The sequence below is a fragment of the Ahaetulla prasina genome, chromosome 2 (assembly GCF_028640845.1).
Source record: "Ahaetulla prasina isolate Xishuangbanna chromosome 2, ASM2864084v1, whole genome shotgun sequence".
Lineage (NCBI taxonomy): Eukaryota > Metazoa > Chordata > Lepidosauria > Squamata > Colubridae > Ahaetulla > Ahaetulla prasina.
The window spans coordinates 17,566,342-17,594,242 of record NC_080540.1 but is presented as its reverse complement, the minus strand read 5'-3'; the positions used below and the strand labels follow the sequence as shown (position 1 = coordinate 17,594,242).

General features: G+C 45.0%; 1 protein-coding gene across 2 annotated transcripts; it reads right to left on the bottom strand.

The window, feature by feature from the left end:
- Positions 1-24,160, bottom strand: LOC131193265 (C-type lectin domain family 2 member D-like). Of its 2 annotated transcripts, XM_058173266.1 has the most exons (8): positions 23,656-24,155; positions 21,087-21,162; positions 20,003-20,107; positions 18,869-18,964; positions 17,344-17,430; positions 10,756-10,946; positions 3,168-3,271; positions 1-1,316 (listed from the first exon to the last, which is right to left on the bottom strand). In XM_058173266.1, the coding sequence occupies exons 2-8, from the start codon at positions 21,103-21,105 to the stop codon at positions 1,193-1,195; spliced, it is 726 nt and encodes a 241-aa protein (XP_058029249.1). In that variant the 5' UTR covers positions 21,106-21,162; positions 23,656-24,155; the 3' UTR covers positions 1-1,192. The 2 variants fall into 2 exon arrangements, with proteins under 2 accessions (XP_058029249.1, XP_058029250.1); XM_058173267.1 differs by lacking the exon at positions 20,003-20,107 and having other exon boundaries at positions 23,656-24,160.
- Between the last annotated feature and the right edge of the window lie 3,741 nt (positions 24,161-27,901).

Genomic DNA, 27,901 nt, shown 5'->3' with positions numbered 1-27,901 from the left:
TTAACCAATGTTTATTAAAAAGATATATATGAAAATTTAAAAAAGCAAAATAAAGTACAGGGCTTTCTTACTGAAAACAAACAAGAGAAAAAGACCAGTACTGACTAAAAGTCTATAGAAGTTGAATTCTGCCCATCTTAAACTTGCCAAAATTGGAAAACACTGCTCTGAATGTTTTAAATAGGCTCCTTTTTGTCTACCATGAAAATGGAGCCTCCTTGAAGCATCCTGAGAAAGAAATAATTGACTAGTCTTTTTATGTGCTCCATTTATTATCCATCCAGAGCAGGGGTGAAATCCAGCAGCTTCTGACAGGTTCTGGAGAACCGGTAGTGGAAATTTTGAGTAGTTCAGAGAACTGGCAAATACCACCTCTGGCTGGCCCCAGAGTGGGGTGGGAATGGGGATTTTGCAGTATTCTTCCCCTGCCACACCCACCAAGCCACACCACACCCACCAAGCCACGCCCACAGAACCGGTAGTAAAAAAAAATTGGATTTCACCACTGATCCAGACCAGTGTTTTCCAATTTTGGAATTGTGCCATTATCATTAATATAACTGCCCATCTCATTTAAGCAGCTCTGGGTGTTTTATCAGATTAAAAACAAACAACCTTCCCAAACATAACAATCTACTTGTGCCCAAGGATAAACTAAGGATTAATTTAGTAGTATCAATAGTAGCAGAGCTCATCTTCCCCCTCCCCACCATCCCAAACGCTTGGGGAAACAGCAAGGATTTCAATACTTTGGCAAAGGCCAACAAGGTTAAGTACATCTTATGATGTTTTTATCCTATTTAATTAGAAAGATAACAGTGGGATCCTTGGGGCTCTCTGAGCTTGGTTGATTTCTTGCATACATTTCATTATTCAGTCAGCTGTCCGTCTTGATGTACTGTAAATCTCACCTTCTTAGAAGATGATGTAGGAGGAGCACAAGAGAGATGAACTTATTACACATATAAAAACGTAACACAGTGAGAAGTAGTGATGTAACATGGATATGTGAAATTTCCCAGAAGATCCAGAATAGCTTTGTTAAGATAGGATCTGAAGATGCATCCTCAGGATTACAACTAAAGACTATATGGCCAGTAGCAAATCTGGATGTGCCAGGAGAGACTACAAACGTATGCTTCTGCAATGAATACTAGTCAAGACAAGAGTTCCTTCTTTGGATGAGGTTGTGTTATCCAGTTTTCCTGCAACTTTCTGGCCGGCTGCAGAGAAAAAGTTTCTCCATGGAACACATGGTGCTATCAGCCCCTTTTCCATTTATATATGCACAGAAACCTTCTCCTCGCACTGGAAACCTGCAAAAAGGATAAGGAGTTACTATTTGCTGGATAGTGGCAACCGAGGGCAGAAATTAGCATTGCAGGAATGATCTTTCCAAGAAGATTCCCAGATTTAGAGCATAGAGAACATCAGCCAACATTGGGCCTCCAGGTTGCACTGGATCAAATTGATTATGGAGTCTGGAGTTAGTTTTGTCCGACAAACCAGGGATGAAATGCTCCTGGTTCGGACCGGATTGGCCGATCCGGTAGCGATGGTGGCGCGTGGTTCAGAGAACCGGTAGCAAAAATCCCTGGCCCCACCACCCATGCTCACCCAATCGCCCGGTCGCCTGCTAACCTGCTTGCCCGCTTGCAGCTTCTTTCTAGCTCGCTCGCTTTTCCTGTCCGAATGGTAGGAATAGGTTTTAAACAAATGCTTTGAAAAGGTAAAAAAAGGCTCTGACAATCACAGCTGAGTTGCGCAATCATCAGGGCCTTTCTTTTTACTTTTAAAAGCATTTTTAACAACCTAGAACAGGTTGTAAAAAAATGCTTTTAAAAGTAAAAAAAAATGATCGCGCGCCACAGCTGATCACACACACCCCGCGTGCTGTTCTACTTACCCCATGCCTCCTTTTGGTGTGCACTATGTGCATGCGCGCACCTTGTATTTGGTGCGTAGCACACACATGCAGCATGCATTTGGCACGCGGCACGCATGTGCAGCCAGCGAACCAGTAATAAACCGGTTCAGATTTCAACACTGTGACAAACATGTCTGGAGGATACATGACTGGAGGGCAAATAAATACACACATAAAGCAGAAAGCATCTATTTGGAGGCATATCTCATTCTTGGAAGGAGAAGGTTGTCATTCAACTCTCAGAATCCCCTTACCAGCATGGTTCGCTGGAGAATCCCTGAAGAGTTCTTAAAGTTGCCAAGTTTGAGAAACACTGCCCTATAGAAAGTGCCTTTTGGAAATAAAACTGCAATTATATGACCAGCTGGGCTGCTTCTCCCTACTTACAAAAATATCAAAATTGGCAGGAGAAACATCTGCTCTTGGAGGTGGTGTATCATCTCAGCCATCCTGAACTTCTCAGTCCATCACAGCTGGCCAACAGTGCTGGGACCACCAGATGTTAGATACTATTGCCTGATCAATTCTGTTCTACCCCTGCCCCCTGCTTCCCTTTCTGTGTCTTATATTTTGGGGGGAAAAGAGTAGTCAAAACTTATCTTGATTCTTATTCTTTCAACCAATCAAGGTGAAATGTGATGCATATAAATGCATGACTAGGAAAACAGTTCTATAAGTCCTATAAACAAACAAATAAATAAAACACTATAGGAAGTTAGCACTCACCCCCTCCTAGAAGAATGAAATATTTTAAGAAATATTAAAAAGGGCAGAATATTATATTTCCCTGGATAAGAAATGGAGAAACATGTTTTAAGGACAAAGCAGCTCCCTGCAGCTTCCTGCCTCCCACCACCTTTGTCAATGGGTCAGAGGCAGAAACTCATTCTCCCCACCTTTGTCAATGGGACCATCATCTGCAACACAATAGGACCCATCTAGCAACCACATGGCACCTGGGAAGATTATATTAGCCAGCAAGGCTAGCTAAGACCCCCACCCCCTGGGAGTCTGACAACCAATCAGGATACTCTTCTTGTGCCCCAGGAAATTCAAAGCTCAGAGAAAGCATAAAGCCAGGGAGTGCACAGCATCTCAGCCCTTTTCTGCTCAGGAACTCAAACCATGTGATCCTGTCCACCATTAAACCATCTTTCCAAGCAGTCTCCATGTTTCCAGTGTTTTTTCCCCCACTTGGAACTGAACCCAGATGGACATTTTCTTCCAACAACACACTTACCAATTTTTAAACTCAGTGCCATTGGACCATTTCCAGGTCTGGTTAACTTCTCTTGAGAGACCAAACCAGTAATGAAACGGACTGAAAATTTCTACCCAAAAATCCTAGGAGAAAGGAAATAATATATAATAAAATCTCCATTTAACATTGGGGAAAGAAAGTTTCTGTTATTTTTGCCTGGCTATTGAACGCCAAAATACATCATTTTTGTCAAATTATTTTATTTGTACAAGATCATAAAATTAAAGTAAAATTAATGTATATACACCTGTCTTTTCAGAACTATTTTAGAGACAGTGGGCTTGTCCAGCGGTGAAATCCACTTACTTTTGCTACCAGTTCGGGTACGCTCCCACGCAGAGATGATTAAAAAATGGGATGTAATGAGGTCTCAGCGGCTGAGCAGAGCCTCTCGCCACCGGCGGTACCAGTTCGGCGAGGTGGATAGAACCGTGGGGATTTCACTGCTGGGCTTGTCCATTATTTTGTGGAGATATGTACACAGAAATTGGGTTTTTTGCATTCAAGATCTACTAAAAGGAGTGGATTAAATTAAGCTTTTTACTGCAATGATGTATACATATCTCTATTTAAATTTAAAGTGCACTGCACAGCATTCAGCAGGAATATATGAGTTTGTCATAATGACACCCCTCCTTAAACATTTATTAATATTAATAACATCAAGATAACAAAAATGTTCATGGCAATTTATACTGTATACTTTATACTATACTGATACTTTACAACACCCTAGGTTCTTGGGAAGAACTCAATGCATATTAGGGGACTGGAGGCTAAAACATATGAAGAACAGTTGCAGGAACTCGGTATGTCTAGTTTAATGAAAAGAAGGACCAGGGAAGACATGATAGCAGTGTTCTAATATCTCAGGGGCTGCCACAAAGAAGAGGGAGTCGGGCTGTTCTCCAAAGCACCTGAGGGTAGGAAAAGAAGCAATGGGTGGAAACTGATCAAGGAGAGAATCAACTTAGAACTAAGGAGAAATTTCCTGACAGTTAGAACAATTAATAAGTGGAACAACTTGCCTGCAGAAGTTGTGAATGCTCCAACACTGGAAATTTTTAAGAAAATGTTGGATAACCATTTGTCTGAAGTGGTGTAGGGTTTCCTGCCTGGGCAGGGGGTTGGACTAGAAGACCTCCAAGGTTCCTTCCAACTCTGTTATTCTATTCTATTCTATTCTATTCTATTCTATTCTATTCTATTCTATTCTATTCTATTCTATTCTATTCTATTCTATTCTATTCATATGACTGCCAATACCAGCAAAAGAACCGGCAGCTGTGACTTTACATTGTTGTGAACAGGTAATAATAATAAAAATAAATAGACAACCCTGTGACTTCTTGGGCCATCCTTTGAGAGAAAAATAGTGCAGTCTAATATGACAAAAATGAACATTAAATTTTAGGTTGACCAATTTTTTATTCCCATAATTGTTAGATGGTCCCTTCATCATCTAAGCCAGGGATGTCAATTTCACTGAGGGCTGTATCAGGACTGTGGTTGACCTTGAGGGACTGGGTGGGTGTGGCTGACCAGGTGGGTGTGGCCAGCTTGACGCCACTCCCCAAACTGCTGGCATGTTTCCTCTTCATACTGGGTAGACCAGGCCAAGCTACATTGTCCTGATCACACTGGGTAGACCAGGATGGTCTCGCAGGCCAGAATTGACCACATCACAGGCCAGATCCGGTCTGCGGGCCTTGAGTTTGATCCCCCTGATCTAAGCTGAGTATATATCATAAATAGAAAAATAATTGTACTGGCAAATGAACTTCAATAATAAATCAATACTTACTTAGTTAAAGAGATTTATCAAAAGGATTATGGGTTGGGGGGGGAAAAAGCAATAGTAGTGGGAACAACTTCCTGCTGGCTTCCCCATTGATTTTGCTTATGGGAAGCTGGCAGGGAGCATTGGAAATCACAGTCGTGTGAGTGGAGGGATGCTACAAAGGCCACATATATTTGCAAATAAAACTGATCTGGTCATCATAGAAATTTCAGTTCACAGGAGTAATGGACCCCAGATTGTTTACGTATTCTGTAAATTAGCCAATTTTAAGTAAGTTGATTCAAAGTTTGCTGCAGTACAATAATTTGTGTTAACTTGAGGACACAAACAAGCAAATGAACAGAAGGAGAGGTTTAGTAATATATAGGTTAAGGATAGGATAGGATAGGATAGGATAGGATAGGATAGGATAGGATAGGATAGGATAGGATAGGGGAGGGTAGAGTAGAGTAGAGTAGAGTAGAGTAGAGTAGAGTAGAGTAGAATAGCGGAGGGGAGGGGAGGGGAGGGAGGAGGAGAAGAGAAGAGAAGAGAAGAGAAGAGAAGAGAAGAGAAGAGAAGAGAACCTTTGGTCACAAATGCTTCTGACCATGACCAAATTGGGTTCCGACCAAAAAATTCACAAAATTTTTGAATCTGGTCACAAACACATACTCGGGTGGCAATCAAACACGGCTGCCGCTGATTTCCCCTTCTGTGCCATTATTTTTGTAAGTGCCAAACAACAGCGACCTCGTGTGGCCGCTACATTAATTTTGCATTAATTTTGGTTAGGTTCGTGTCACAACCAAATTGGGTTGCGGCCAAAGTTATGGAACAAAATATGGTTGTGACCAGAGATTCTACTGTAGAATAGAATAGAATTCTTTATTGGCCAAGTGTGATTGGACACACAAGGAATTTGTACATAAAGAAAAATAAAATACATTCATCGAGAATCATAAGATACAACCCTTAGTGATAATCATAGGTTATTAATAAGCTATCAAATCGTACTAGGAAACAAATAAAACAATATAAATCGTAAAGATACAAGCAACATGGTTATAGTCATAAGTGGAAGGAGATAGGTAATAGGAAGGATGAGAAGAATAATAGTAATACTGTTAGATTCGGGCAATAACGAGGCAGGAGACCAGGATAGTGACAACAGCTCTTTACTATATGGTGAACCCAGCAGCTCGGGCTGGGAAAACCCTCTCTTTATATACAGTTTAGCCAGAGGCTTCATCCAATCAGCAACGTGCTTTTTTCCCGCTCAGTTTTCCCTCCACAACTTTTAAAGATACATTACACTCCTTCCCTCCCAGAGAACACTTTACCAATATTTACATAGAATTAACATCTTATTTTTCAACGTAATCACGCAAGTAGACTGGGCGTCTCCTGACTCTTTCGGACCTGCGCAATTCATTTTCTGGGAGTGAGTCGAGCTGACCGGAGGGACTGTTTGTTCCTCTCAGCTCCTCCTCTAGGCCACCCGGCCCTGGATTATTGCAGAGTCGTCCCTGCTGTTTTCAGGAGGAACGGTTGGCGTCGCTGGACCTCCTGGAACTCAGATAAGTCCGCGTTTGCCCGGGTTTGAGTCAGCTGTGGATTCAAACATTGGATAGTCAGGGCCTGTTTCGTCTGATTCTGATTTACGGTTATCGTTTCCTTATTTGGTCTATGTGGCGCTTCCATACCCGGCCATCCTCTATCTCTACTAGATATGATTTTGGTCCTGTTATCTCTAGGATTTTTCCTGCTAACCAGGTCGGGCCTCGCTGTAGTTGTGTGCCCACACTAGGTCGCCTACTGCCATCCCTCTTGTTTTACCGTGTGCCCTTTGTAACCGTCTGGTGTGTAGTTTGGGTTTAAACGGTCTAGTGGGCACCTAAGCTTCCGACCCATTAATAGCTCTGCGGGCTGCGGCCAGTTGTTACACAGGGGTTCTGTGTTGGACTGCTAGGAATGTATCGATTTTGTTTGCCAATCGCCTGGCCTGATTCTGGACAATGCTTCCTTTGCGCTCGAGCGAAGCGTTCTGCAAGGCCGTTAAATCGCAGGGTGGAAAGGCGCCGAGAGGACATGTCGGATGCCCTCCTCTGCCAAGTACCCTCAAACTGGGTTGCCGTGAATTGCGGGCGTTATCGGAGACTAAAGTGTCGGGCAACCCGTGGGTTACAAATAGGTGCCGTAGGACTGAAATCACGGCCTCGGCTGTCATGGATCTCATGAGAATGATTTCCAGCCATTTGGAGTAGGCATCGACTACTACCAGAAAGGTTTGGCCGTGGAAGGGGCCGGCAAAATCGATATGGATCCTAGACCAAGGGCCCTGGGGTCTCTCCCATTCCCGAATCGGGGCCGTTGGGGGTAGCGGTCTGGACTCCTGGCAGGCCTGGCATTTCCCTACCCTTTCAGCAATTTCCGTGTCCATTAAGGGCCACCACACATAGCTTCTCGCTAGACCCTTCATTCTCACGATCCCTGGGTGGCCTTCGTGAAGGAGCTCCAATACCTTTTCCCTCAATTTCTCCGGGATCACCACTCGATCCCCCCATAGCAGGCACCCCCCTTGAGCTGAGAGTTCCCCACGTTTCTTTACAAATTCTTTAAAACGCGCCCGGTAGCGGCCAACCTCTTGTACCCAACCAATTACAGTCCTTATTGTAATGTCCTTGTACGAAGCCGAGCCACCTCTTTGGATGTGACTGGGCCAGAGTCCAAAGAGTCAATTAGCAGAACTGGTGTCCCGGAGTGGGGTCTTGATAGTCTCTGGTAACGGGCATCTGCTCAGGCGTCTGCATGCCTAATTCCTTCCTGGCCGGTGTAGTAGTTTGTAAGAATACGCCGCTAGAAGATAGTCCATCTGGTCAGTCTGGGCGAAAGTGCCACGGGCGTTGGGCGTCGCCTGCCAACAGGCCTAGCAAGGTCTATGGTCCGTGATGATTTCAAATCACGACCAAATACATATTCATGGAATTTCTTTACTCCGGAGACTATAGGCAAGGCTTCCTTATCAAGCTGGCTATAATTCCTTTCAGCTGATGACATGGTTCGGGAGTAATATGCAATAGGGGCTTCTGTGCCATTTGGCAACCTGTGGCTGAGCACAGCCCCCACCCCATAGGGAGATGCATCGCTGCTTAACACTAATGGCAGCGTGGCATTGTATTGGATAAGGAGGCTATCACCGATAGGAGATTCTTTACCCTTCGAATGCCCTAGCTTCCGCCTTTCCCCAAGACCATGCAGCCGTCTTTGCTAGTAATTTATGCAGCGGCTCGGCTACTGTTGCCTTATTTCTTAGAAATACCGCGTGAAATTGACCAGACCTAAGAATGCCTGTAACTCCGTTTTGTTCTTTGGAACCAGGGCCTTCCTGATGGCCCGTACCTTGCTTTCAGTGGGGTGAATCCCTTTCCTGTCTATCCGGTAGCCCAGGAATTCCACAGATTCAACCCCGATCTGGCATTTGTTCAGTTTAACTGTGAGACCGGCAGACCGGAAAATGCCCAAAACTTTTCGCAGCCTTACCCCTAATTCCTCTAGATTCTCAGCGGATACCAGTACATCGTCAAAGTATGGTACCACCCCTGGTAGTCCCTGCAATAGCCGCTCCATTAGGTTCTGAAATAACCCTGGAGCCACACTAACCCCAAACTGTAACCGGGTACACTTAAAAGCCCCTCTGTGAGTCACAATTGTCTGCGCTTCGGCTGTGCTGCTATCTACAGGCAGCTGTTGATAGGCTTGGGCCAAGTCTAGCTTGGCAAAAACCTGCCCTTGCCCCATTGAGTGCAGTAAGTGCTGTACCACCGGACGGGTAAGCACTCTTTGCAACGCTTTGTTAAGCGTTGCCTTATAGTCAGCGCAACCGGACCGACCCGTCCGGTTTGACTGGGGTGACTATAGGGTCTCCCACTTAGCATGGTCAACTGGCACTAGAATTCCTGGTTTACTAGCTTGTCCAGTTCCCGGTCAATCCTGGGCTTTAGGGCTAACGGGACCCTCCTAGCCTTTAGACGGATAGGGGCAACTTGTGGGTCTAAGTTAAAAGAAATAGGGGTCCCGTGTACTTGCCCAGGCAGTCTCTGAAAACGCCCCAAATTCTTTCATGAGTCGTCTTTGAGGTTGACTTCGTTTCTGAAGATTCCAGTCACTCCCATGCCCAATGCTCGGAACCAGTCCAGTCCCAACAAGCTTGGCAGGGTCCCCTCGACTATGGTGATGGGCAGAGTTTTCTTGTATTGTCCATACTCGGCGTGGGCGGACGGTACCCCTCGAACAGGGATGCGATTCCCTTGGTAGTCTTGTACCTTTAATTTCTGTGGTTTCAGCTTGCGCTGCGATGGCGGGTAAGGCTTTCACGAGTGTCCCAGGACATGATCGTGATCGCTGAGCCGTGTCCACCTCCAATCGGCACGGCACCCCTCAATCTTTGTTTCGTAAGATTTTTTTCTAGGCGTGTTGCTGCGTGACCAACTCTCACGACAGTCTGATTCAACCGCCTTTTTGAATTGACCAATCACGGGCGCCGCCGTTCCCGCGCTCTGGTTGGTCAGTTTGAATTTTTGGCGGGAAGGTTGGGGTGCTTGACAGGCCTGTGCTATGTGCCCCTTCCTTTCACACCGCCGACAAGTCGCATCCTTAAACTTGCATTGTTGTCGTTGGTGTTGCCCTCCACAACTCGCGCAGTCACCCCGGTCTTCTTTCTCCGGCCTCCCGGTGTGGAAGACTCCTTCCTCCTCCTCACCGTCCGACTCGGCCTGGACCTCTTCATTGTGGACCGGGGTTGATTTCGCACCAGCTGTTGGTGCGACCTGCTTTTGTAGGGTTTCCGCCGCTTGGGTAGACATCTCATGAGCCCTGGCTTCATCCAAGGCGTTTGCCAGCGTCAAGTTGCTTTTGGACAGCAGCCGCCGTCGCAAACGGATGTCCCTGACCCCACGAATGAGTTGCTCCAGTAATGCCTCATCCAAGTCTCGGAACTCGCAATGGTTCGTGGCTTTCCTCAGGGCTGCCATGTATACGCTGATGGACTCGCCCTCTTGCTGCCTACGCTCCCTGAATTCGTACCGTTGCACATACTTGGACGGCGTTGGTGCATAATGGGCTTTCAATATGGTCTGTAAAGTCTGCCACGGCACCGATTGTACCGGCGTTGGCTCCGCTAACGATTCTGCGGTGTCGAAAACCTCTGGACCGCAGTGGCTCAGGAAATACGCTCGCTTCCTGTTGTCTGAGACTCCTTGGAGTTCGTTCGCCTCGAGGAAGCACTCGAAACGAGCCATGTATGACCCCCATTTTTCCTTAGCTGGGTCGAATGGCGCTGGCGGTGTGTAGCTGGACATCGCTGCTTTCCGCCCCTTGTTTGCTGGGTTCGCGTCTTCCTGGTGACTTCAGCTTTTTTCCTGGCGCTCTTAGCCTCGAGATCCCATCCTCGTCGCCAGTGTTAGATTCGGGCAATAACGAGGCAGGAGACCAGGATAGTGACAACAGCTCTTTACTATATGGTGAACCCAGCAGCTCGGGCTGGGAAAACCCTCTCTTTATATACAGTTTAGCCAGAGGCTTCATCCAATCAGCAACGTGCTTTTTTCCCGCTCAGTTTTCCCTCCACAACTTTTAAAGATACATTACAAATACAGTCTTAGTAAATAAATAAAGTAAATAAATAAATATTGTAGATAATAATAGTAAATGTAATAAGACTGCTTTTTACATTTGTGAATGCCAGGACAATTCTGCAATTATTTATGATGTCTCCTTATTCCTTACCAATTCATTCTGAGTATCAATCACAGCCAAGGAAGCATTAAATGAAGAACAGATCTTTAAACTGAGAGACCAATTCATTTCTTCATTTGATGTATAAAAACATTTTCCTCTGTATCCAATCCAGAAATCTGGGCAGGCAACACTTTGGCTCGCAAGGAGAGGACAAGGCAGATATGTTTCTGTTTTTTTAACTGGAATTAAAACAAAAACAATTCAAACAATTTAATTACAATACTGAAAAAAGTCTGAATCGTTAACATTAAGCTATCTCACTTAAACTGAAATTACAGTTTAAGGAAACCAAATGAATTCATCTGTAAATAGAGGTAATCCTCACTTACCAACTGCGACTGGAACTGGCAATTGCATTGCTACAACTCTGTTGCGAAGTGAAAAAAAATCACATGACTAATTTATTTGGCAATTAATTTGTCAGTTTCAGCTGCACTTGTTAAGGGAATCATGATCAGTTCTTAAGTGCAACCTTACATGACTGTGACTTGCGATTTCCGGCTCACTTCCCAATGATGTTGCTAATCGGAAGCTCGCTATCTTCTTCTTCCTAGCATATTCTCGGAAGTACAGGGTCCAGTTTTACAACTTTCATCACATAACTACCGTATATACTCGAGTATAAGCCGAGTTTTTCAGCACGTTTTTTGTGCTGAAAAGCGCCCCCTCGGCTTATACTCGAGTCTACGTCTTCGGGAACCCCGCACAGGAGGGGTACGAACGGACTCCATAGGAGGGACGGGAGCGGCCCGCCGAGGTCTCGGGATTTGTGCCCCAGGCGGCCCCATTCCCGTGTCTGGTGGGCGGACGGCGCAAACTTGGCGGGCTGTGCATTGGCGGGAAGCCCTGGTGGTGCAGTGAGAGGGCTGGGCAGGGCGCCAGCCTTCTCGGCTGAGGAGGAGGTTTCCCGACCGCGAGCTTCGCCGCGAGCCACCCAAAGGCCAGAAGAAAGGTCATTCCATCGAGATGGAGCGGCTCCTTCCTCTCCGCCTTACCCATGCTGTGCGAGCCCGGCTGGGCTGCAACACCGCCGCCGCCGCTCCTTCCTCAGCCTCCCGGGCTCGCGCTCTAGCCGCCAGCTCAGGCGGACTCGGCAGCTCCCCATCAGCACTCGCACGCGGTCGGGCAGGAGGTCGGGCTCGCTCTGTGGCGGTGGCGCCTCCGCCGCCACCGCCCGAGGCGGAGCCCGAATCCTCTGCCGCCTCGCGCGTCGATGCGGATGAGCTACGAGCGCGGCGCTGAGCGGAGGCTGAGGAAGGAGCGGCGGCGGCGGGTTGCAGCCCAGCCGGGCTCGCATAGCATGGGTGGCGAGAGAGAGCCGCTCCATCTCGATGGAATGACCTTTCTTCTGGCCTTTGGGTGGCTCTCGGCGGCGAGCTCGCGCGGTCGGGAAACCTCCTCCCTCCTCAGCCGAAGGACTGCACCGCCAGGGCTTCCCAGCGCCAAGGCATAGCCTGGCGGGAGTTACTGCGGCTCACCCGGCTCCCGCCCCAACTGGTGGTGTCGGGCAGCGCTGCGCTTTCTAGCAAAAGGTCGCCGCCCAAAACTCCTCGCCTTCTCCTGGGAAGGGCTGGATGGCTAGCCTGGAAGGGTTGAATAAGCCAACCTACCTCCCTCCCTCCTTCCTCTCCCCCGCAAGCGAAAGAGCGTTTTCCCGTTGGAAGAGAGAGAGAGAGAGAGAAAGAAAGGAGGGGCCGTTCCTCCCCTTCTTTCATTCTTTCTTCTCCCTCCGTGCTTCAGAAGCTGGGCGTGTGTGTGCGCGCCTGTGTGCCCAGTCCCCTTCTCTTCCGCGGTGCTGGAAGAGAGAGAGAGAGAGAAAGGAGGGGCTGTTCCTCCCCTTCTTTCATTCTTTCTTCTCCCTCCGTGCTTCAGAAGCTGGGCGTGTGCGCGCCTGTGTGCGCAGTCCCCTTCTCTTCCATGGTGCTGGAAGAGAGAGAGAGAGAGAGAAGGAGGGGCCGCCTCCCTTCTTTCATTCTTTCTTCTCCCTCCGTGCTTCAGAAGCTGGGCGTGTGTGTGCGCGCCTGTGTGCCCAGTCCCCTTCTCTTCCGCGGCGCTGGAAGAGAGAGAGAGAGAGAAAGGAGGGGCCGTTCCTCCCCTTCTTTCATTCTTTCTTCTCCCTCCGTGCTTCAGAAGCTGGGTGTGTGTGTGCGCGCCTGTGTGCCCAGTCCCCTTCTCTTCCGCGGTGCTGGAAGAGAGAGAGAGAGAGAGAGAAAGGAGGGGCCGTTCCTCCCCTTCTTTCATTCTTTCTTCTCCCTCCGTGCTTCAGAAGCTGGGCGTGTGTGTGCGCGCCTGTGTGCCCAGTCCCCTTCTCTTCCGCGGCGCTGGAAGAGAGAGAGAGAGAGAAAGGAGGGGCCGTTCCTCCCCTTCTTTCATTCTTTCTTCTCCCTCCGTGCTTCAGAAGCTGGGCGTGTGTGTGCGCGCCTGTGTGCCCAGTCCCCTTCTCTTCCGCGGCGCTGGAAGAGAGAGAGAGAAAGGAGGGGCCGTTCCTCCCCTTCTTTCATTCTTTCTTCTCCCTCCGTGCTTCACAAGCTGGGCGTGTGTGTGCGCGCCTGTGTGCCCTAGTCCCCTTCTCTTCCGCGGCGCTGGAAGAGAGAGAGAGAGAGAAAGGAGGGGCCGTTCCTCCCCTTCTTTCATTCTTTCTTCTCCCTCCGTGCTTCAGAAGCTGGGTGTGTGTGTGCGCGCCTGTGTGCCCAGTCCCCTTCTCTTCCGCGGCGCTGGAAGAGAGAGAGAGAGAGAGAGAAAGGAGGGGCCGTTCCTCCCCTTCTTTCATTCTTTCTTCTCCCTCCGTGCTTCACCGTGCTGGGCGACCTGGAGCAGCTGCTCTTCAGCCAGATGCTCGGTGAGTCAGCCCGTCCCCTTCCTTCCCGTGGGGGTCTGCCTTGCTGGTGAAGGTTATTGGGGCTTTTGAGCAAGGGAGGAGGGACGCGAGCACCGCCTTCGCTGGCATTCCGGGATTTCCCTTTGTTTAGAGCTGGGAATCCTCCTTCCCCCTTTTGCACTCCCTCCCTCCCTCCCTCTCTCTCTCTCTCTCTCTCACACACACACACACACAGACTTCTAAAGTCGATTGGCACAATGCTAAGCAAACACAGCAGTGGGTCAAGGGTGAAGGGCTAGGAACCTGGCAGGTGAAAGGTTGAGCGACATGAAAGGCAAAGACCACAATTGTTTTAAGAAAGAAGCTTTAGCAGGAGGGGGATGGAGGGTGTTTTAAGTTTTGGCAAACAGCCAGGCCAACTGTTTTGGAGAAGGCCCCACAACTGGCCTTAACATTTTAGCTGCTGTCTTTTTCCTCACACTTGGGTTTAATGATATTAGAGACCCTTATTGCCCTGCCAAAAAAAAAAAAAGAGCCACCCCAACGTCTATGAAAATTAACCTTCTCTGCCAAGAGACACTGTGCAGGGTATTTTCACTATTGGTGTGCATACAGGCTTAGATTTGTGCTGGGTTCTTAGTGCTTAGAGCACTGACCTTCAGAGGCACCCTGGTCCCTTGGAAGCTAAAGGAGGACTCATTTTCATGCTTGCAGTTGTATTGTCAATTTCTGTGAGACAATGTTGTTGAAGTAACTCACTCACTCATTCATTCATTCATTCATTCCTTGTGTGTCCAATCACACTTAGCCAATAAAAATTCTATTCTATTCTATTCATTCATTCATTCATTTTATTTTGTCAAATACATATTAAATAATTATATAAATATAAGCATGAATTGAATACATAAAAGGAATACAACTAAAGGGAACATTAGGACAGGGACGGTAGGCACGCTGGTGCTCTTATGCACTTACAGACCTCTTAGGAATGGGGTGAGGTCAATACTAGATAGTCTTTGGTTAAGGCTTTGGGGATTTTGGGAAGAGACCACAGAGTCAGGTAGCACATTCCAGGCATTAACAACTCTGTTACTGAAGTCACATTTTCTGCAATCTAGATTGGAGAGGTTCACTTTTAAGTTTGAATCTATTGTGTTCTCGTGTATTGTTGTGGTTGAAGCTGAAGTAGTCATTGATAGGAAGTACATTGTAGCAGATAATTTTATGAGCTATGCTCAGGTCATACCAAAGGCGGCGTAGTTCTAAATTTTCTAAAGCTGGGAATCCTCCTTCCCCCTTTTGCACTTTTATTGTTTTTCGTTCAAATAAATATTCATGTTATTTTACTTGGCTCTATCTTTATTTTTTACATTGACCAGTAGCTGCCTCATTTCCCACCCTCGGCTTATACTCGAGTCAATAGTTTTTCCCAGTTTTTGTGGTAAAATTAGGTGCCTCGGCTTATATTCGGATCGGCTTATACTCGAGTATATACGGTAATTCAGGGTAGAGTCGGGGCGACTGGATGAAGCTGAACATTTACTTGCCAGATGCTCTTCCTGATGCCCTGTGGCGTTCACAGCAGATTTTTTTTTCTTTGCGGACGGGGAGATTAATATCTGCTGCTATTTAGGATTGAACTTTCAACCTTCCAAATGGGAGGCGATTAGCTTCACCACTAGGCCACCACGACACTCAATCGGAAGCTGGCTATGAAGGTCACAAATGGCAATCAGGTGACTGTGGAATGCTGTGCTTGTTGTAAATGTATGCTAGTTGCCAAGCAACAAATTGTAATCACATCGTTGTGGAGCTGCTGTAATGGGCACAACCTCAAGGACTGGTCATAAGTCTCCTTATTCAGAGCTGCCTTAACTGGGAACAACTGCTGAACAAGTGGTCACTAACTGAGCACTACCTGTATGCACAAACATGTATATAACTTTATAGATTTATATCCTGAATATGTAAAAGCAAGTTCATTGCACATATGTCAATATAGAGAAAATCGAGACCTAGCAAGTGTTGAGTGCAGAGTCTACCAGGGTGTCTGGGAAAGTATAATAACAATAACAGAGTTGGAAGGGACCTTCGAGGTCTTCTAGTCCAACCCCCTGCCCAGGCAGGAAACCCTACACCACTTCAGACTAATGGTTATCCAACCTCTTAAAAATTTCCAGTGTTGGAGCATTCAAACTTCTGCAGGCAAGTTGTTCCACTTATTAATTGTTCTAACTGTCAGAAAATTTCTCCTTAGTTCTAAGTTGCTTCTCTCCTTGATTAGTTTCCACCCATTGCTTCTTGTTCTACTCTCAGGTGCTTTGGAGAATAGCTTGACTCCCTCTTCTTTGTGGCAACCCCTGAGATATTGGAACACTGCTATCATGTCTCCCCTGGTCCTTCTTTTCATTAAAGTGTCTGGCAGATTCTAATTAAAGAGATATGAAATGTGCTAATGCAATCAATTTGAGAAGTTCATTGTGGTTTTATGCTGTACAGCAGAGGTGGGTTTCAGCAGGTTCTGACCAGTTCTGGAGAACCGGTAGCGGAAACTTTGAGTAGTTCGGAGAACTGGTAGTAAAAACTCTAACTGCCCCCCCCCATCTATTCTCTGCCTCCTGAGTCCCAGCTGATTGGGAGGAAATGGGGATTTTGCAGTAACCTTCCCCTGGATTGGGGTGGGAATGGAGATTTTACAGTATCCTTCCCTTGCCACGCCCACCAAGCCACACCCACAGAACCGGTAGTAAAAAAATTTGAAACCCACCACTGCTGTACAGGTAAAAAAAAGATCAGATTTCACTCTTCAGTAAGTCATTTACATAAATATGAATATGTAAAAGCACGTTCACTGCACATTTGTCAATATAGAGAAAATGCATGATAAAGTATAGAGTATTTTACAGGAATATGTAAGATGATTCCTGAATGTAGTAAGAGTTGATAATGATGAAAGTGAAACGTTTAAACCACTGCTTCCCAAATTTTTTCCTTCAATACGCAAAAGTGCTTCTCAGAATGTCTTTTTCACCCAAGGTAGGTAAAACACTTCAGGTGAATGTAAATGTTGGGATCGATAACGGATTTATGTGTCTTTACTCACTTTTACTCAAGTTTTGGTAATTTATCCATGTTGGAAGCAGTAAATGAATTAAATAACTAAATATGGAAGTGAGAGTTGAATTTGTTAGGAGAAACATAAAAGTAGACTGCAAGAAGCTAGCTACTGCTGCTTGGTGTAGTGGTTAAGGGATCAAGCTAGAAACCAGGAGACTGTGAGCTCTAGTCTTGTCTTAGGCACAAAGCAGGAGTGAAATCCAGCAGGCTCTGAAAGGTTCTGGAGAACTAGTAGCGGAAATTTTGAGCAGTTCGGAGAACCGGCAGCAGAAGTTTTGAGCAGTTTGGAGAACTGGCAGCGGAAGTTTTGAGTAGTTCAGAGAACCAGCAAATACCACTTCTGGCTGGTGGGGTGGGGATGGAGATTTTGCAGTATCCTTCCCCTGGAGTGGGGTGGGAATGGAGATTTTGCAGTATCCTTCCCCTGCCACACCCACCAAGCAATGCCCACCAAGCCACGCCCACAGAACCAGTAGTAAAAAAAAAGGATTTTACCACTGGCACAAAGCCTAAAACTGAGTTCAAATTCAGCCGTGAAATTCAGCTGTCCTTGGGCCGGTCCCTCTCCCTCTGCCCCAGAAAAGAGGCAAGACCAAACTACTTCCAAAACCTTGAAATAGGAATGCCTCATTACTTACCAGCCAATAAAATTACAACAATGATCAAAATGACCACAACAGCTGCTGCTGTAATGAATTTCTTGTCTGCAGTGCGCTTACATAGAACTGAAAAACAGAAAGCAGGAAAATATTAAGAGATGAAGTTCATGATTTTATTGTAATTGTTTAGGATTATAGTCAGACAATATCATACTACATTAGACAGGCAGGTAGAAGAGGAAAAGAATCATCCGCTACTAATGCCAGTATTTGCCCTTTATGGCAAGAGACTACATTTACCCCAAATGACTGGCTATAATTTGTATGAAGTTTTTGTGTTCTGTATCTTAGAACTGCCTCCTTCCGGCTCCAGCTGGCATACAAAACTGTCAGGCGGTGGAATTAGCAAAGGAAGCCCAAGACATCTGGAGAGTTTTGTTTGGAGAAGAAAGATGTTTTGGGCTTGTTGACAGTTCATGCTTGTGGTCTGACTTGCACCTGTTGATCCCATCACAGATAAACGCTCAATGTCTCTCATCTCCCCTCCCCTTCCCTCCACAAGGAACAACAGAGGAAGGCAGACAAGAGTGCCTCTGAGGAAGACAGAAGCCCAGCTCTGGTGTCTGATGTGTGTGACCTTCAGGTTTCTTTCCCCTCAGAAGAAATCAAGTGGACTTGGAGTGGCCAATAGCCTACACACCCTTCTCATATTTGTGGGAGACACAAATCTCATTGCTCTTAAATGCCTAACAACCCTGCCAGAAGAAACAGCTGGCAATACTTGTGAGTGTGTCATGTCCAAGTCCAAAAATGTAATATCACAAATAAAGTTATAATCAGTGGTGGGATACTGCCGGTTTAACAACCGGTTCGGTGACCCTGTGTTTTGCTGCGCGCGCGTACTCAGTTTTGACAAAACTAAACTTCCGCATTACTTCTGAAGACTAACACAGCTGAGGCACGGCAATCCGTTCTGCCATGCAAATCAGATGAGAGGATAAAGGTAAGTAAAGCGCGTAGGAGCAGCCGGGCCTGCCCACTTGATCGTCGGAGCGAACTGTTTCTCTCCCAGCTGATTGTCAGAGCTACTGGTATACCCAAACTGGTCCGAACCGGCTGAATCCCATCCCTGGTTATAATACTGTAAAACAGGGGTCTCCAACCTTGACAACTTTCTGACTTGTGGACTTCAACTCACAGAATTCCTCAGCTAGCTTTGCTGGCTGAGGAATTCTGGGAGTTGAAGTCCACAAGTCTGAAAGTTGCCAAGGTTGGAGACGCCTGCTGTAAAATAATACTGCCTTGAAAATGGGAGACACCAAGGTGACACAGCAATCACACCAAAGCTTCAGTGTTGGCCTAAATTGGCTTTATGTGAAGGTTTTCTTTTCAAAAAGAGAAGAAACAACCTCAACTTTGATTCATCAAAAGCAGAAGAAAAAAAAAAGAAACCTGGTTTTTGCATCCAGTAGGTTTAACAGAGCTTCACTCACTTTGTCTTATTACACTTACACCCCCCCCCCACAAAGCTTACAAAGGGTTCAAGGGAGGTGTCTGTTTTTACCAGCATTTCTTGCACGCTTTGTATCAGAGCTTCCAGAAGAAGATGCAGTTGTCACTTCAGAAGTCAACGGATCACAATATCCAGAATCTCCTGACCCTAAAGGAAGCAGAAAAAAACCAGACATGGTCCAGTTTTCTTATTAGGAAGACACTGCCCCCAATAACCCAACTAGGCAGTGGTGGGATTCAGCCGGTTCGCACCAGTTCGGGTGAACCGGTAGTTAACTTTCTGAACAGTTCAGCAAACCAGCAGTTGGAACAAATCTCCTTCCAACAGCCTTTTGTTTTTCCCACTTTACGGGGTTAATCCTGGCAGGAAGAATCCTGGTTGGATTAAGAGCTATTTACATAAGGGTTGGCATAGCCGTAGAAGAAATGGCTGGAGAGGCAGGATGCAAGCTGGGCATTCTGATTTTTTTTAAACCGCCTTTATGGGGGCATGTGATCTTTCCTTGAATCTTAAATGATTTCCTTAGGATATCTAGTGAGGTGAGTGAGACCACCTGGTATCTTTAAGTGGTGCAAATGGCTCTAACGATTGCTTCTCCTGGGTGGGGAAAGGTGCTTTGTCAGTTCACTGAGCACAGGAACCTCTTGTCTATGGGGATTCTTCGGTCATCCAGGTCATGGATGTCCCAAAGGTGCTTTTTTCAAGAGGCAACTGGACTTTCTTGGTTTCCAGAAAAGGTTTTCCTTTTCAAAAAAAAAGAAACATCTTCAACTTCTCTCCTCAAAACAAGTGGGGGGGGGGAGAATCCAGGGGTGAAATCTAGCAGGTTCTGACAGGTTCTGGAGAACTGGTAACAGAAATTTTGAGTAGTTCAGAGAACTGGTAGCGGAAATTTTGAGCAGTTTGGAGAACCAGCAAATACCAGCTCTGGCTGATCCCAGAGTGGGGTGGGAATGGGGATTTTGGAATATCCTTCCCCCATGAGTGGGGAGGGAATGGGGATTTTGCTGTATTCTTCCCCTGCCACGCCCACCAAGCCACGTCACGCCCACCAAGCCACGCCCACAGAACCGGTAGTAAAAAAAATTGGATTTCACCACTGGACGAATCTTGTTTTTAGGTGCGGCCCAGCTCCAGCCATTTTGTTTCATTACTTCCCTCTCCAAGATTACAAAGGGTCCCAACCTTTATTTTTATCAGCATTTCTTGCCGTCTTTGCATCAGAGCTTCCAGAAGAAGCAGGAGTTGTCACCTCAGGAATCCAACAAACACCACATCCAGAATCAATATCTACCAATATTAGAAGGCAGAAAAGAGGTATATTTTTTAGGAAGATGCTGCCCCCGATACCCAAGCAGGGCTACCTGCCTTTCCTGGTCAAAACAATTTAAACACATATTTTAAGTAGCTGAAACCTCACAAGATCCCCAAGCCTAGCACTTCTGAATGTTTGCAGGCAGAACTCAAGGTGCCTGCCAAAAATCTCTAAGTGTTGATCATCTGGCAAGATTTCAGGTGATTATATTAGGGGATAGTGCCCAAGTCATATGACAAAACTGGGCCTACATCTGGGATATTTCCACAGGGTTGTGGTTTTTTTTGTTTTTGTGCACACTGTAAAATCTCCCTGTTTTTGCATAAGCAGATGTATCTGTTGCTGAATTCTATCTGAAACTGATACTCCACTACAGAATCCCAAGTGTGAAAGTCTCTTGACTTACTCATGAGCCTCTTAAAACTTAGAAGATCATCTGGAAGAATCCTCCCAGATGCTCTTCCTGGTTCATCAGATTTAAAATATTTGGTTCCAGTACAACTCTTGAGAACCGAGGATGACTGAAGAAAACAATCCTACCTCTCGGTTCTCCCTAATTCTAGCTTGAGTCCAGTCATCTCCAAATTTTGCAGATCAAAACTTTTGCCCACCCAAGTTTGCTATTTCAATTTGTGCCTGCCTTACTTATTGTGATTCCTCTGCTTAGAAGAAAAACAAATGATTTTGGCCAAAGGATTAGTTAACTTTTCCTCTAATTTTGTCCTGCTTTCCTGATTGCTTATTTGTACCCTGTGACTATCATTAAGTGTTATATCTTATGATTCTTGATGAACGTATCTTTTCTTTTATGTACGCTGAAAGCATATGCACCAAGACAAATTCCTTGTGTGTCCAGTCACACTTGGCCAATAAAAATTTCTATTCTATTCTATTCTATTCTATTCTATTCTATTTACTTCTCAGCTAGGTGGAAGAAAAACCTGAATGCCTCACCTTTAATTTCTCCTTCCATCTTTCAAGACATAATTGTCTTTGTTACAAAAAGAAAAATAATCAAGATTCAGGCTGCCTGGAAAGAAAAGAAATTGGTATTACTCATTGCTGCACAGAATATCACTGACATATTATTGTGGAGAATATACTTCCTTAAAATACACTTCTTCAACATGCTGTCCTCCATTTGAATTAGTGACTGGAAGGACCAGAGGTTAAGAGACCAAATATCCAGTGTGTGAAATAGCAGGTGGCCCAGGAAATCCCCAGCTTTCATCCCATTTCTTTAAGCCCTCTCTCCAACTGGCCCAGTTGGCTATAAAAATTGTGCTGTGAAATAGCTGAAGGTGTGTGTGGGGGGGGGGGTGAGGAGGAGGAGGAGGAGGAGGTGGTGGTGGTGGTGGTGGTGGTGTTCGTGTGTGGAAGTTGTGAGAAAATTTCTATCCAAATTTATTTTATTCTTTATACTGTTTCCATCTTCCCTTAAAATATTAACAGAATCCACGGTGGTCTGAGAATCAGTGTCTCCAACTTAATTAAATTAGCAAATTTCCTCAAACCTTGAAATAAGTTACCAAGACCTAATCCACATATCAAAGGTTAAGGTCTGCTAACACAACATAGTTAATTATGTCTCCCAGAGGAACTGCACACAAATAAACATACCTACACACACACCCCTCAACTGTCACCCTAGAATTAGCACGTACAAGCTCCCCTTATAAAAGTTTGCCACTGTACCCTCATTTCTTTACAGCTTGTCCCTAAAAGCAAACTGTTTTGCTTTTAGGAATAAATATTTCTTCTTTCCTCACAGCTGTCTGGATCCCATTTTTATTTATTCTTGTGCAACCCCGGCTCCAGTTGGAAGCCCAAATTATTCTTCTGACAAAGTAAAGTAGCTTTTTTTCCCTCTAGCAGTTTTCACAAGGAGTAGGAGTAGGAGTAGTGGCAGTGGGGAACAGTAGGAAAGGGGGTGAAATGGTGAGTAAGGACTAATACTCTGTGAGTATGTGAGTGCTTGTGAGTGTTGCCTAGGCAGCTATGTTGTTGGGCCACCAAATAGGGCATAATTTAAAAACCTCATGACATCTCTTAGATACAAGATGGAGGAAGGCAGCTTTAGACAACAAATCTTGTCACATCTGATTGTATGAAATGTATTTTGACCCATTCATCCCGACATTTGTTTAGTCTAACTAACTACGGGCATTTAAGGTGTTCCCCACTTTTAGTATCTCAGATGCTTTGGCTAGATTTGCAATGGACTGAACCTAGAATGCATGTAAAAATTATGAATGGATGAACAAAATGAACAAAATGACCTGACCATAGCTCATAAAATCATCTGCTACAATGTCCTACCTGTCAATGACTACTTCAGCTTCAACCACAGCAATACACGTGCACACAATAGATTTAAGCTTAATGTTAACAGCTCCAAACTCGATTGCAGAAAATATGACTTCAGTAACAGAGTTGTTAATGCCTGGAATGCACTACCAGACTACCAAAACCCCCAAAACTTTAACCTAAGAGTGTTTATTGTTGACCCCACTCCTAAGAGGTCTGTATGGGGCACGCATAAGAGCACCAGCGTGCCTACCATCCCTGTCCTAATGTTCCCTTTATTTGTATTCACTTTATGTATTCAATTCATGCTTATAATTATATGTATTATCTAATATGTACTCGACAAAATAAATAAATAAATAAAATAAAACGTTTAGTCTTCCATCTCCTGGACATGCCAAATTTGTGAAGTAACTGTTTGTCTTCATGCAATCAATTCATGCTAGTGAATTATTTAGTGAGAAAGTACTCATCCTTTTGCTGTTTGGTGCCAGGTAATGCACTTACAAGACTCCAATGCTTGTTATCACAAAGCTATTCCCTCTCCTTTTTTAATAGGTTTTTATGATGATTTCCATGTGCTATCTTATTTTTCTGGCTTGAACAGAGCTCTGTTCAGTAACAGCGTTGTTTCTGCTCAGAGAATTAAATCTGGTAAAGATCTTTATTTAACATAACATAACATAACATAACAACAGAGTTGGAAGGGACCTTGGAGGCCTTCTAGTCCAACCCCCTGCCCAGGCAGGAAACCCTACACCATCTCAGTCAGATGGTTATCTAACATTTTCTTAAAAATTTCCAGTGTTGGAGCATTCACAACTTCTGCAGGCAAGTCGTTCCACTTATTAATTGTTCTAACTGTCAGGAAATTTCTCCTTAGTTCTAAGTTGCTTCTTTCTTTGATCAGTTTCCACCCATTGCTTCTTGTTCTACCCTCAGGTGCTTTGGAGAATTTGGAGAATTTCTTCACTCCCTATTTAATATCATTTAGCTAGTAGAGTTAAAGAACCCTAATAGAGTTCTCCAAGTTTTACTTATTTGTCTTTCTGCAAGATTTATAGTACCCCCTCCCCCAACTAAAACAGTGTGACTCTGGGTGATATACAGCATTAAAAAAAAATCAAATACTAATACACCCCCCACAAACCAAGAGAAACAAAGAATCCTAGCTTGAGAGGCTCAGAATGATAAAATCCCAAATTCCCCCCCTTACCTTGCTTTGAAGATCTTTTTTACAGTCCTTCTGAGTCCCCTTAGTACCTCCACGAGGTCACATGCCCAAGAACATTCGCGCTAGGAACGGCCAATTCCTTGTCATCGGTGCAGACAAAGGGAAGGTGTCTTTCATTAAGCTTCCATTTGGATAGTTTGCCTTTCTTCCAAATCAGCTGCTATTTCTCTGTGACAATTGTCAGGCTCTCAGAAAATCAAAGGACCAGGTTGCAGGTCAGCATGGCAGCTCAATCTTGCCTATACAAAAGAACCTAATGTTCAGTTTGAAATTGGCGCCAACAAATTGGCGCCAAGAGGAGTTGGACTTTAGACCCTTTACATAGCAACTCTAGGCTGATGAAACAGCTCCACCCACAGCTGTTCCTGCTCTTCTCCAGCTACCATGGGGAATTTCCTACTTTGTATTTTCAGGTTTTTCACTGAAAGTCTCCAAAATAAGAGATCTTCTCTTGCCGGGAGATAGTTTGGGGGCTTATCTTTCATTTTGGAGGATCGCAACAATTCTAGACCCATTCTTCCAGTCTTATGTTGCGGTTGCTTCTTTTAGTCTTCATGCATCTGTTTTTATGCAACGGATTTCTCCTATTTCAACAATGCTGAACAAATCAGAGCATGGGTATAGAACGTCACAAACATTTGCCGGACTGTCCCTCCTCTTCCACGTTGCAGCCATCTACTATCGACAAACTTTTTCACAACAGCAGTGTGAAAAAGCAGTTGCCATATGTTTCATTTAAATGAAGAACTTTGTAGTCTGTTTTCCTTGCTTTTCTTTTCTGTTTTATTTCTGTTTGCCGTCCCACTTCATGTTAGGTAAAGGTAAAGGTTCCCTTCGCACATATGTGCTAGTTGTTCCTGACTCTAGGGGGCGGTGCTCATCTCCATCACAAAGCCAAAGAGCCAGCACTGTCTGAAGACTACTTCATGGTCATGCGACGCCAAAGGCACATGTAACGCTGTTACCTTCCCACTGTAGGAAGTCAGCACTCACCGCTCCCCTAGAAGAATGAAATATTTTAGGAAATATTAAAAAGGCAGAATATTATATTTCCCTGGATGAGAAATGGAGAAACATGTTTTAAAGACAAAGCGACTTCCTGCCTCCCTCCACCTTTGTCAGCAGCAGAGGCAGAAACTCAACCACCTTTGTCAATGGGCCATTAAGGCCACAGCCAAGCTCACTCATTCCCCCCCTCCCATCTTCCTCAGGGCCATCATCTGCAACACAATGGGACCCATCTAGCAACAGAAACTCACCACATAGCAAGACTCAAGCAAGCTTGAGAAACAACCTACGAAGTTAGCTAAGACCCCCGCCCCCTGGGAGTTTGACAACCAATCAGGATACATTTCTTATACAGGAACAGGAAATACTTAGAGGTGGGGCCCAACAGGGGGTATAAACTCAGGCACTCAGCATTTTGGCTTTTCTTTTCCTCTCTGGTTCTTCACCCAACACCTTGAAGCATGTGATCGCCTTTTCTACTCAGGAACTCAAGCCATGTGATTCCTGTCCACCATTAAACCATCTTTCCAAGCAGTCTCCATGTTTCCAGTGTCTTTTTCCCCACTAGGAACTGAACCCAGAAGGACATTTCTTCCAACACCATCAAAAGTGGTCCCTATATTTCTACTTGCATTTTTACGTGCTTTCGAAACTGCTAGGTTGGCAGAAGCCTTCGTGTTGGTTCATTGCAAATCACGTAAGTATCCCCAGCAGCAGGTCCTCAAATTGTTTAGCATGAAGATCGAAGAGGCCGTTTCCTGAAAAATTTGTGTCGTGTCCCCCTCCCCCTCCGATGACCGGGTCTAGGAAGTCCGTATCAAGCGTGGCCACGAAGCCTCTGCAGCTTTGCCAAATTCCTTTCAGATTTCTCAGGGCAGGCAGGAATCCAAGTTGTGACTTCAGCAAACTAGATGAGACTTTGCTTGACTGAAGGAATGCCAAAAGCAGGTCCTTTATATAGGCTGTGGGGTGTGGCTCCATGACTCAGCATTTATCCAGGCCTGCCCCTCCCTTCCTTCTGCTGACGTCGCCTCTCAGATCTCCGGAAGCGAGGATTCTCCCACTTTGAATTGTTTTCTGCTGTTTGAGAAAGGGAGGGGTCAGAAGGAGTAGGCCCGAGTAATTCCAATCCGTGGCTGACTTCCTCTGATGGCTGAGCCAAAGGAACACACGCTGTACGAGTGAGGTTTGTTTGTTCATTCCTGACATCCTGTCCGGGCATGGGGCCAGGGCCGGGGGCTGGAGTCATGACAGGCCGTTCATCTTCATTATCAGACTCAGAGTCTGATAGCAGACCCGGGACAAGATGGGAGGGGCCCAGCTGAGGAGAGGAGGGAGGACGAGGCACAACAGTTTGGAGTCTTCCAGGGGTGTCTGAAACCTGTAATGAAAGAAAATCAGCACGATGACTGTGCCAGTGGGATTGGCCACCCCTTGCCCTTTTTTGACCTTGCCTGCAGCTACTCCAAGAGTCTTCAGTTTAGTACAGCCTCAAGACGAAGAACGCATGGAAGATACCACTGGCCAGGCTTTGCATGGCACTCAGGGAGAATGAAAATGATTGCTCCAACTCAAATGAAACGATATTGCTCCGTAAAGGAAAAGATTAACTGCCATTTCCTGACTTGGCTTGAAGACAGAGGTGGTTAAGAGATAAAAAACACTGGCAGTTGGTTATATGGCTTGCTTTACCCTTTGCACAATCATTCTGGTAAGAGGCAAATGCATGTAAGATGCCAGATGTCCAAATATGAAAAATATGGTTAATACTGGAGACTAGTGATATACAGTCAATCACAGAGTAACAGAGTTGGAAGGGTCCTTGAAGGTTGTCTAGTCCAACCTTCCACCCAAGAGTCCAATCTAGGATAAATAGTTGTCCGATCTTTTTTTTTAAAAAACTCTCCAGTAATAGAGTACGCACAACTCAAATAATCAAATACTAAGCAGCTGACTTATTATGGGGAAAATATAACGCTGATGTGCAATGCAATTAAAGAAGAAGCAGTAATATTTGATAGGATTTTAGCACATTGTTCAGTTTAATGAGAGGGGGTTGGTTTTACAAGGGTGTTGTTGGAGAGAAATGTTCTGGAAAGTCAGAGTGTTCAGCTATATATAGGAAAGCAGAAAGAGAAGAGAGTTCCTATCATAGGAAGAAAAGTAGCCCAAGAAAAAAAGGTGAGTATTGGTGATAGGAAACTCATTTCACAAGGGAACAGAATCAGCCATCTGTAGACCAGACATTCAATCTAGGAAGGTATGTTGTCTCCCTGGAACAAAAATCAAAGATATGGTTGAGAACTTAACCAAAATAATCAAACTCACAGATTACTATCCCTTTTTTCTCCTTTATGTGGGAATGAACATGACAAAGAACCTGAAAACAATATCAAGAGACTATGAGCAACTTGGCAAGAAAGTCAAGGGGCAAAGAACACAGAAGAAATAATAGAGAAGGTTGAAGCTGCAGGAACTTTGGGGGAGAGTGACCATGACATATTAGAATTCAGTATAATGTTGACACAAGCAATAGAACATAGTCTGTTTTAATCTGGCTGTACTCCGCCCTGAGTCCTTTGGGAGAAGGGCGGTATAAAAATCTAAATAATAAATAAATAATAAATAAATAAATAAATCGTCAAACCAATATCTTAGACTTTAAAAGAGCTGATTTCAACAAACTTAGAGAGAGCTTGGGAAGGAGTCCATGAATGAAAATCTTAAATGGGAAAATAACCAAGAAGCTTGGGAAACTCTATAAAAACATTATTATAAAAACCCAGTCCAGGACAATAGCGCTGAAAAAGAAAAATGAGAAATCCAAGAAGAAACCAACATGGCTGTACAAAGAACTCTCTGATAAACTGAAAGACAAAAAAGGATAAGTATAAAAAATGAAAAGAGGACACATAACTAAGGCAGAATACCAGCATATAGCCCGAATCTGCAAAAATGAAATTAGGAAAGCTAAGGCTCAGAATGAACTAAGATTTGCAACAAATGTCAAAAATAATTTTAAAAGTTTCTTTCAACATATAAAAAGCAAGAGAAAAGTAAAGGAAACAATTGGTCCACTAATGGGAGACGATGGCAAGGAAGTGACAGGCAGCAGGAAGAAAGCAGAGCTGCTTAATTACTTCTTTCTACATCTGTCTTCACCCCCCAAAAAAACAAAATAGCACAGGCAGAACTGTAAAAGACAGATTAGGAACCCAAA